A 12,311-nucleotide genomic window follows, 5' to 3' on the forward strand; every position below is an offset into this window, starting at 1 on the left:
TTTTGATGAGTTTCCAATGATATACGCCACAATTTAAGAGCAGTACAAGTGCAAATTATAAAGATGCGTCTGTTCTGCTTTATTCAACAACTCAATCGCTGTCTGATATAACTGCAAGCCATCATGTGTGTAAACAAACACAGGAGATGTGAATTGGCATTCTTGTGGAAACCAGCATCTCTGCTTTGGCCTGTTGAAGCATCCCAAAATCAGGAAAAGAGTAAATGAAAGCTAACAGTTTATGATTGCGTCAGTGCAGGATTGTTTCACCATGGATTGTGTTTGTGTATTCAGAACATTTCAGCATATACTCAGGCTCATATCAGTGTGTATTGCTTGTGAAACAATAAGATTCAAGCTTTGCAAAGGAACTGTTAATGAAGGATGGGGCAGTTAAAAAACGTTTGGACCCAACTGCAAAACAAAGTAACTAGTTTCATTCATGAATATTTCAAATATCATGACTGTTTGATAGTTTATACTGCTGCGCTTGAATGAAGAGTTTAATATATTTAGATTCAATGTGTTTGGTGTACGTTATGTGTGAACCCTGATATTTAGTTTTGTTTTATTGTGGAATTGGTTCATTCTCTTCCGATTGAGTTTAAAATTTGTCTGTATTCGAGGGGCTGCACGATGTTAGCCAATCACAACAGTGGGAGCTCAGGAAAAAACAAGCATTTCAGACAGCGGTCCAGAGACAGGGGTTAAAAATCACATAAATTGTGACTGTTTTGATAAAAACATTTTTTATAACATTATCAGTGGACCTCATGGAAGGTAATACAATTATATATATATATATATATAAAAAAAAAGAGTATGTCATGACCTCTTTAAAATAATAGCGTGGTAGTCACCATGAACAATTATACAGAAAATTGTGGAAAATGTGTATAGACTTTGTGATCAGAGATTGTCCAAATGTAATGAAAAATTATTATTTCAACGGCTATACAGATTATACAGTTCTTGTAGCTATTTAGTTTACTTGCCATTAAGTGCCTCAAACAAAACTTTCTGTATCTTTCAAAGATTTGATGGCAGTAACCTTGAACAGTGCATTTTAACTGTCAATTGGCAATTTTTCGGCAGTGCTTGCCAATTTTGTGCGCAATATGCATCAGACGGTAAGATTATGGGCTGTGGACGGTCCGTGGGCATGCCGTCTGAGGCTGAGACTTGGGAAAATGGGGCATTCGTACCTTCGATATTACCACTAACATTTAACTGATGCTTTATCATGTTCTTTAAAGCTTCCCTCCAATCCCTGCTCGTGCGCTGACCTTTTCTAAAATGCAAGACCCTTTCTGCTACTTCTGCTATCAGAACAGTAAACGTGGGGACAGGAAGGTTGTACAGCCACAAGAAAAAAGAAATATATATGTATATATATTTTAAAGAAAGAAAAAATAAGGAGCTGATTGTGTCAGTGATTTACCTTTTTGCTCCACTTCTATTTTAAGCGTTGGAAGAGAGAATGAAAGGAGTGCAAGGGGAAAAAGAGATTACAATGAATTAACCATCATGTCCATGATCACATGCAGTTAACATGTCATGAGGTTACGGGCATTATGCACAGAGCTACAGCTGTCAGAGGAGGAAGACATGGCAGTTAGACACCTTCAACACATAAAATAGAGAGAGGTTAAAGGGGTTTCTGTCACGGTACAAAAGGACAGTGTATGTGGCATTGAAGACTAATCAATCGTTATCGAGGGAAAGCTGCAGGGAAATACACGTGCTGAATTCCAGATAACAGTGTATAGATTTTCATAAAAACCGACCGAGGAAATCTGAATTCCAGGTGGACAGATGGTGAGTTGGTGCTGGAGGGAAACTCAGAAAATGTTTATTGTTCCTCTACTCTACACATCCTCTCCAAGCACTCAGTTCGTGTTGGCCCTTCTAAGCTTCATATGAATACTTGAATAGCCGTGTCTGGCAATATGTGGTTTCATTTTCCAAGAAATAAAGTTTGTCAAAAATTTTCAAACTTTTAAAAGGCTGTATTTTTATTATTTCTTGTAACCAGATCAGGGGACCATGATCTTTTTAGGACCATGACGCCCAATTCAGTCATCATTTTATCTCGAAAGACCAGTGGAGTGGAATTTCAAATGTTACTAAAAATTGTAATATTAAGATTACTGATAGACCAATCTATATTGGACATGCAAATTGAACATTTATTAAGATTATCAGCACCAGACAATTATGCCCAGTGTCAGTTCCAAAATCTTCCAGTCTATAGTGCACATTTTCTATTGCACAAGTGAATGTTTAGTCAATGTTGTGTAAAATAAGTGTTTATTTTAATTCAGCAATTTGTTTAGATATCTAGATATCGACATTGGTTATTGGAAAAACTCAAATAGGCTGACCACTAATTTAAGGGATAGGAAAAATGAAAATTATCTCATTGTTTACTCACCCTCATGTCATCCCAGATGTGTATGAATTTCTTTTTTCTGCAGAACATAAATATTTTTAGAAGAATATCTCAGCTCTGTCGGTCCCTACAATTTAAGTGAATGGTGACCAGACATTAGAAGCTCTAAAAATCACATAAAGGCCACATAGGACTCCAGTGGTCAAATCCATGTCTTCAGAAGCATTATGATAAGGGTGGGTGAGAAACAGATACATTTTTAAGTCCTTTTTTATTATAAATCTCCACTTTAACTTTCACAATCTTTAACATGTTGAAAGTGGATATTTATAGTAAAAAAGTAAAAAATTCAATCACTGGAGTCATATGGATTACCTTTATGTGGCCTTTATGTGATTTTGGGATCTTCAAAGGTCTGGTCACCATTCACTTGCATTGTATAGACCAACAGATCTGAGAGATCTTAATATCTTTGTTTGTGTTCTGCTGAAAAAAAGAAAGTCATACACATCAGGGATGGCATGAGGGTGAGTAAATGATGAGAGAATTTTCGTTTTTGGGTGAACTATCCCTTTAAGATTATACATGATATTGTAGTTTCTAACAGTTTAACTTTAAAATTGTTTGTGCATATACTTTTCCAATAATAATAATAATAATAATACAAAGAAGAAGAAGAAGAAGAAGAAGAATATGAATTCACCAGCCAAGTGGTGATGCTTGTAACAAATTAAATGCATCTCAGTTTCCTTATAATCAAGGTTCGTACAGACCAATACACTGTCCTTCCATATGCTTCCACAGTATCATCTGTGACATATAAAGAAAGACATACAGACAGAGAGACAGATCCCAACATCATACAGCAGTTATATCTCAGGAAGGCCATCTTCAGCTGAAATATAATATATTCAAAAAAATTAAACATTTCAAATTACATACAGTAACTTTCCTAGAGACTTATTGTCATTGATCTACAAGCCATGAACTGCTTCTGTTAATGAAACACTGAACACTGTGCTCATATGTAAAGCAGTCACCATTTTGAAGAAAATTGCAACTCTATTCGGCTGTTTAGTATATAGATGAATCTCACGAAAGAACTAATAAAGAGAGATTAATTCCATAATTGAAGTATTTAAACTTTATGGTAATACTTGTTGTACTGCCATTAATTTACACTGGGAAAAAAAAATCTATATATATAAATTTAATTATTAATATTATTATTTTAATAATGGGAATCTAATTAGAATCACTGTAGAAAATAATGATAATTACAGTAAAACATACGAATGCATTTTGGTAAATAGAATTTGGACAATTATTATACTTAATTGTCCTAAAAATAATGTCACAATATAAATAAATAATACATTTTAATGGTCCTCGGAAATAGGCTTCCTTTACTTAATGCAAAATCTAATTTCCTATTCTATTCTATTCTTTTGATTTTGTGTTTTATTATAATCCTGAACATATTTTATGAGTTTCACTGATATGGCTATAGATAGCAGAGAGTAATCTAGATAAATTATGGTAGTATGCATTCAGTATTTCATTAGTCTACACCAACATATATAAGTAAAACTGAATAATTGTTACCATGTTGACTGTATAGGACAAAGAACAGATGTAACAGATACCAAAAATGGCTTAGCTCTATGGATTACATAAATGTACCAGTCAAATTAGAAAAAAAAAATATTGCAAATCAAATGTCTATGTAAGATCAAACACTTATTCATTAAATAATAATTTAATAATAAAGAGTATATCTTGGTACTATTGAGGTAGGTTAAAAAAAATAAATGAAAAATTCCTTTTTGTGACATCCATCTATGAGGACAGGGAAATTGCTGACTTAAACCAGACAATACAATCTTGCTGGATCTGAGAGTATGCAGTACAGTTAATACTGGGACAAATCCTGTTGTCTGAGATGCTGCTGGCCAAATAACATCATGAAAATTCCACTGTTGCGACCAAACAAAACCAAAATAAGAAAATAACTTCAAGCTTCAAACATCGGCAAGTCAAAAAAGCACCGTTCAGTAGCCCGAGGGTCAAATGAGCACTCTGGTGTCCTAGAAAATCAAACTGTGATTAGTAAATATGACTGTCACGGAACGCCTGAACTTGCCTAGAGGAGGTAATGCAAATGCATTAAGACATTAAGATATTAAGACAAAAAAATAAAATAAAACTCATTCTGTGATGGTGCAGATGCAGTGAACATTAGCAATCACAGAGGAAAAGCTGAAAAACACAACACTTTATGAAACCAGAGCTTTCAAAACTTTGATTATTTCTTGTGGGATTTTGACTTCAATAACCAATAGATGTGGACTTAAATTAAACTAATATAAAGCACTAAATTCCAGTGGGCCTTTGTTATTTTTGGACTTTGGTGGAAAATGTTTGAAAGAGGACCCTGTTTGCTATGTGAAGCCTCTAGAAATATTCTCTGAGAAGGCAAGGCAATTCAATCAGAGAATAATATAACTACCTAATTGTTTAATGGAGCAAAACAATCCATATTTTTAATGTAATGGGCAATCTGAGAATAGAAAGAAGCCGTTTGTTTGGAGTTTGTTCATGTTAGATCCATGTGCAGTCGTTTGTCTTTTCTGACAATCATGTCGTAAGGCTTCACTGCAGCCTCTTATGAGCAAACACAGGGGTCAATCACTAACATGAAACATCATTGGTGTGTTTATAAGTTGGCATAACATTGGCATAAACTTGCTAGGCCAAATCTTTTTTAAGGCCAAATAAATAATGCTTTTCTTTGTCTGAGCAATTATGTGCACAAAGAATTATCATCACTGAACATTGCTTTGCATTCATGTTGTAGGTATTACAGTATTTATCTTATTAGTAGACGACAGACCACTAAAGAGAAAATTTGGTTTTCCACAAGGAGAAAAGCACATTGATATAGTTTACATTTAACTGTTTACATATTAGCTTTTATAAAACAATGTCAAATTCATACAAATCAGCAAATATGTATTTTGAACCCAAATCTGTGTTAAAAATACACCAAACTTTATAAAATGTATATTATAAATGTGTGTATTGTTAGAATTTAATATTGTAGGTAAATGTGAATAAAAGCTAGTTTTGCTGCTCTTTAAGGAAATAACAGTGCTTTCAAGGCAACAAAAGAATAGTGTCTTAAGTTCAGTCTGCAAATACAGTAAGAGCAAGAAAGAAGAAGACTAGTCGCAATTCAGTGTGCAAAATGTGACTTTCCAAATAAATTGTACATTTTCAAACAATTCAATTAAATTGCAGATATTCAAACTTTAAACTTATATTTCTACAGACGTACAATGTTCACCAAAAAAATAGATAGCACACCTAATATTTAAATTATTTACAAAATTAAATTTTAATTGTATATACATAAATGTTCAAGCTGAATTAATTATGGAGATTTATGTGCGCAAATTATGGAGATATTAAAAATTATTTCGTAACAGAGCTGCCTTGCAAGCATATCAATTTACAATTTTATTAGCAAGGACAAAAGCTGGATTCTGAAAACAAACAATTAAAGTCACATATATAAAAAGAGGATTTATTTGTATTTTTATGGTGCATACTTACTGTAGGGAACACATTCATACTGGACTTCAAGGTACTTATACGTTCCTGGGCAGGGGTCAGGAAAAACATCTGGTCCAGTGATGACAATGCACTGTGTTCTGTTGTTACACCTAGACAAAAAGAGAGAGATAAATAAAAAAGTGAAATACAAAAGAAAACAGAGTTTAACAGAATGTAATGTGTTCAATGCAAGCACTAGCAGCATTTGTGACATAATGTCTATTACAAAAGAAAAAAAAAATGTAATACACTTAAAGTTACAGCAATCTTCTTACAATGGACATAAATAGGACAAGACACTTCAAAAGTATAAAGGCAGAAATGTGAACCTCATATTTTACAATACACGGATTATTCAGTAAAGGAAAAAAAAACTATTTGAGCTGTAAATTTCACTCAAAAAATGATTTTTTGCAGGTTGTTTACTTTCTAAAGCAACACAATTCTAAAACATTTTTTTGTTTGAACTACATGCACACTTTTTGTAGCATTAATGAAATTAGGCAGGGGATTTTCATTTCCCAGCATTCTTTGTTGGGACTGGGTGGGATTTGTTAACGTTTAATGTTCTGTTCTGTTATATTGGTATTTAAAAAGAGTGTCTGTTAGGCTGGAGTTTGCTTAGGTTGAGGATGGACGTTAAACTTCAAGTGATGTTTGATTCGAGTGCTGCTTAGCTCTATAAGTAGTTGCTATCAAATGAACAGTTCAACAGTTTCACTGTCCTTACACTTGCTCACCTGGCATATACTAATGATTAATACATTAAATTAAGTTGAATCAAAATAAGAAAATGTATTAAACATTACTACATTTAGTTTGACAAACATAATAAAGTTGAGTACAAACTACTATAGTACATTGATTTGAGCTAATCCAACTAAATTATGTTGGCTGAATGAAACTGACTTAATCTGAATTAAATCAATAAATTACTTTTCAAAAATATCTCAAATTCAATTAAATGTGCACTTAGTAACTTTTGTTTTTGTATCATCTTGTACTTACACTGACACCTAGTGGCTTTGATGCAGCATCATTTACAATTAATAGTATTCAGTTTCAGGTGCCATTGTAGAAATTTTGTATTCACAGTCAGCAATGATAACTTTAATCTAGGGCTACACAATTAATCGAAATAAAATCGAAACCGCAATATGACCTTGTGCAATTACTACATTGCAAAGGGCTGCTATTTAATTAAATAAATAAATAGTCTGCTCCCTTCAAAGTTTATTTGCAGTGTTTTCAGAGTGGTTCTGTGCTCCACAACTCCCTCTCATGCTTAGAGTATCAGAGTTCAGTTCCGTTTGCTTACATGCTCTAAACGCATTATTTACACAAAACTGGCGCGTCCTGCGTAAAGCGGTTTTTATTATTATGTGTGGTAGCAGCATCTCAGTCTCCGCAAGGCACAGGTATCATAATAATGTCGCAGAATACAAGATTGGAAACATTTTTATTAAATGATTGCTGAGCAAACAGCATTAACAGTAACGCCTGTAGAGTCCAGAAACATCTCTTCGTTCTCCTGTAATTTCTTTAACTCACGAGAGAGCATGTTGCCCTTATTACACTCCACGCAGAAACAAGTGAAAGCGGAACTAATATTACCAACATCCAACAAATTTAAAACGAAGGAGCATACATATAATCCAAAGTGCTCCCATATAGATTTGTTTGTCCATCTGGCTGTCCATGGTATCGACAGGATTCGTCTCCAGCACCACATATCGAAGGCATCGATTCTTTTCTGTTCTTGTTTCTTGACTGTCCAGCTCTCGCTGCCATATGTTACAATGGGTAAGATGAGACTGTGAACGAGTCGTGTTTTTGTGGGCAAAGAAATGTCCAAATCGTGCAGCCCTAATTTAATCAATGAGAAATAATTACTGAGTGCACCTTTAAGTAAGGGTAATGATTTCATTTTTTGAGTGTAGTCTAAATCAACTTTTATTAGTGGGACTGCTTTGATTAGGCGGATGAAGTAGGCAGTTCTTTGAAATCGATGTAATTCCTGTGGCTTTTTCTCCATGAAGAAAGTTATTGAATCCTTGCATGCAGTGTGTGAAAGTAAGGAGTTTGGCATGAGTGGAAGTATTGCATTATAACTTTGAGCAGACAAGGTTAATAAGCGATTCTATCATGTTTGTCTTATGCCAAGATGTATAATGTTTAAAGGTGCACTCATTAATTTTTTCCTTATTAAAAAAGTTTAACTTCTAAAGACTTGAATTGTAGTTTTGTAATATATGTATGAAATCATGACCGCTCACATTAAAATGAAGACTCTAGTAATATCAATAACCTTATAAAAACTGTTTTATTGTACATGAAGAGGGTCCGACATGAGGGCTGCTATGTTAGAATCACATGACCAGCCGAATAATACTCGTTTAATCTCAGTAACCGTCCTGTTATTTTACATTTTCATTAATTGATTAAAGTAATCATTGCTGACTGTGAATGCTAAATTTCTACTGAAAACTGAAATCTGTTTATTTTAAAATCACATCTGCATCCAGGTGTCAGTGTAAGTCCAAGATGACACAAAGACAAAAGTTACTGAGTGCACCTTTTAGCCTTGTGGCTATACTGTTCAAACAGACTGTATCTGAAAGTTTTTCTCTGACCTATTTACTTTTAAAACAGTATTTTGAGGGATGATTTTTTATTTTATTTGGTAATCTGCATTATACAACAAAAGCTGTTGAATGATCTTAATTTGTATATGACCCCACAGCATTTCTTAGAGACCCTATGAAATTGCTTGACGAGCAAGTTTTCTTTCCTGTATTGACATTTGAAACAAGTTGGGAAGGGAAATAAGGGCTTGTAATTTTTTTTTTAATAGCCAGTAAACTTTAGTTTATGTCACAGTCATGGACCATGTTTGCTACTATGTGTTGCTAGTTAGAGGAAGGTAGTATTAGGGGGCAGGATATTTTAATTCTAGAGTGCATTTTATTGAATAAAAAAATAAATCAGATATGCCCTTAAGTGCAAAATGACTAATCAATATTTTTGGTCCGCTTTCACAAACGACAAGGAGACCTGTATATTTTAAATGTGTATATCTGCTAAAGCATAATTTTGTCAACATGTCGGAGTACACTAGCATAGATATGACCTAAAAGCCACATTTGGATTTCATGGGGTCTTTAAACAGCTGCTCTAGTGGCTTCGGTCAACCAAGTGCAACCATGCAGACAGAGAGAGCTGATGGACAGACGGCGGCCCAGTGCAGAAACAAGAAGAAAGAAACAAGGAATTTGCAGAGCAGATCCAAAGTGGCCCTTTTCAACCCAAAGACAAAGATAAACAACATAATCCATGAGAATTCATACCTGCCAGCACAAGAGTTATATGTCTCTATGAATCCCCCCTGAGGCCTGGCTGATTGTACCAATGATGGATTCACTTTCCCTATATGCCATTTCAGTGAATGAACTAACCGCCCCTCCACCGCTTGTTTAACAGGAAGTCATGCAGAAGGCAGTTTAGTGTGGGCTCTAGGAACTAAAATTAAGCACATCAATAAAAGATAAGGTGCAGAAATTATCTCATAGCTTACAGCCACGCAGTATACAGTGAGAACTTGGAAAAGTATCCGCAATATCACCCATCTATCTGTCTGCATAGCAATGCTGTATAAACCTGTTAAAGGGATAGTTATCCAAAAAATTTCAATTCTCTCATCATGTTCTCAATTTAATGCCATCCCAGATGTGTATTACTATCTTTCTTTTGCAAAACACAAAAAAGGTTTTTAAAAGAATATTTCAGCTTTGTAGGTCCTCACAATGCAAGTGAATGGTGACCACCCAAAACATTTTAGCAACCACATTGCAAAATGCTAAAAATACTTCAGCGACCATATACTATAGCAGCTACACACAAAACCCTAACATTGTGGTGGTGAGTTTTACGCAACAGAAAGTGTAAATATGTAGTCCTCTTGATCATATTGTACCATCTTAGAATGCAGTAGGAGTTCATTGTCCAGACTGAGAGGTAACAATCTAAAAACGTCTGTCGAAGGTTCTTTTGTTTGAGAATACAGGGCATGTTTTAATGTTAGCAAAGCACAGGCGGCTGAATTAGCCTGCTGGCATTTTCTTGACCAGGCCTTAGGGCAGTGTCTCTCTTGCAGATATTTCTCTTTACTTCAGCATGTAACTCTGACACTTCATTTGTCTTACATTCTCTTTGCAAAAATACAAGTGGAGATTTTTTCTTTCAGTGAACATAGTGTAACACACGGAACAAAGTACAGCTCCATCCACAGCTGCGAATTCCCACCGCTCATGTTTGAAGATGATAATTTATACATAGACTCAAGCATCACTGAAAAACACATCCCTCATATGGGATTTTCTTTATTAACAATCCCTCATATGTGGTAACAGTTGAGAATATCAGCGTATTTACCCGTATAAATGAATTATGGATCTAAATTTATAACACACGGTCAAAGCAGGAGCCTTAATGTGCCGATTGTCTTTTTGGTTCTTTGTAGTTGTATTATAGGGAGACTGTTACTGATCCATATTTCATTCAGTCACACTGTTAATTTGCATAATGTGCAATGTGAATAAATTATGATGGCAAATGATTTTAAAAGAAGAAAAAGATGAACAAATAACCCCTAGAGTCAAAATAATGCCATAAAAAGGCTAATAAAGCTTTTTTCACAGGTTTCTCAAACAATCCCCCCATCGTCCATTGGTTGGAACAAACAGATGGTCCCACCCCAACCTCACACCATTGGGTGAGCCAATGTTACTCTGTTGGGCTGGTTGTGATGCTCAAACACAGGCATATTTTTCATAGCACCACAGTGCCAAGTGTTTACACATTTTGGGGAAATAGATCTACAAATGATTTAATTAAAGTTTTCTATGCATGTTAAAGGGCTAGTGCACCCAAAAATGAAAATTATCTCACCATTTACTTACCCTCATGCCATTCCAGATGTGTATGACTTTCTTTCTTCTGCTGAACACAAATTAAGATTTTTAGAAGAATATCTCTGCTCTGAAGGTACTTTTAATGCAAGTGAATGGTGACCAGACACCTAACGCTCCATAAGGCAGCATAAAAGTATCCATATGACCCCAGTGGTTTAATGTATGTCTTCTGAAGTGATGCAATCATGTTGGGTGAGAAACAGATCAATACTTTCGTCCGTTTTAACTGTAAATCTCCACATTCACTCTCAGAATTTGCAATGATGTGAAAGTGAAAGTGTAGATTTATAGTGTAAAGACTTTATTCTGTTTCTCACCCACACCTATCATATTGCTTCTGAAAATATGGATTTAACCACTGGAGTGATATGGATTACTTTTATGCTGCATTTATATCATTTTTGTTGCTTGAAAGATCTGGTCACCATTCACTTGCACTGAAAGAACCTACAGAGCTGAAGTATATATTAATAAAGTATATATTAATAAAAATATTAATTTGTCTTCTGCAGAAGAAAGAAAGTCATACACATTTGGGATGGCATGAGGTTGAGTAAATAATAAGACTATTAGCATTTTTGGGTGAACCATACTTTGTCTACATTTAAAAAAATATATATTGTTTTATCATTTAAAACCTAACAAACTTAAATTTTTTTAATTTCACTTGCTTTGATTTAAGGTACAAGGTCCATCACTGGGGTGTTACCCTCAAGAGAACCATTTTTGAACCTCTAGTTAAAATGGATAACTTGATCTGGGTGCCTGCATACCTTTTAAATCTACATACTGTACATATCTATGTTTTGTTCCTCTGAGAATTTAAAAAAAAACATACCTTTTTGTCTCAAGGGTACAAATAATAATAATAATAATAAAAAAACCTGGATTCCACCCCAGTGACAAGCTTGTACTCTAAACATTAGCATACCTTTTTTCTGAGAGTAAATAACATTCAGACATTTAAACTTGACTGTAATATCCAAATACTTTTTAGGGCCACTGTATGCTAAATTCTCATTCTCATAATGTTCCTGTTAGTGACAGTTGGTGTATGCTCTTCACACCACAGTCACACATCAAGCAGTTTCACAGGACACCCCTCATTTGAGCAGTATCTCCCTCCTAAACACTGCACCCTCACTGAACTCAATGTCTTTAGAATATGACAACATTAGAAGCACAAAATACAGGAAACAATAGGGTGGTAAATTGGAAGGAATGTTTCAGTGAAGTGATCTGTTCTTCACCAATGTGTGACGTGCTGCATTGATAAGAGTTAATCAAAGATGCCCAGAGGAAAGACAAAATCTCAGCTGTTTCTCATAGACACC

The 12,311-nt window shown here is 34.6% G+C and overlaps 1 protein-coding gene across 9 annotated transcripts in view; it reads right to left on the reverse strand.

Moving 5' to 3' along the window:
• The window catches only part of adgrl2a (adhesion G protein-coupled receptor L2a), a 158,558-nt gene that overhangs the window by 62,847 nt on the left and 83,400 nt on the right, over positions 1-12,311 (reverse strand). For all 9 annotated transcript variants that reach the window (XM_052101394.1, XM_052101395.1, XM_052101393.1 and 6 more), the window contains exon 4: positions 6,008-6,117. In XM_052101394.1, coding sequence (XP_051957354.1) covers positions 6,008-6,117 — 110 coding nt within the window. The remainder of the gene's footprint in view (positions 1-6,007; positions 6,118-12,311) is intronic.

This window comes from Xyrauchen texanus, chromosome 32, assembly GCF_025860055.1.
Source record: "Xyrauchen texanus isolate HMW12.3.18 chromosome 32, RBS_HiC_50CHRs, whole genome shotgun sequence".
In the NCBI taxonomy this organism is placed as follows: domain Eukaryota; kingdom Metazoa; phylum Chordata; class Actinopteri; order Cypriniformes; family Catostomidae; genus Xyrauchen; species Xyrauchen texanus.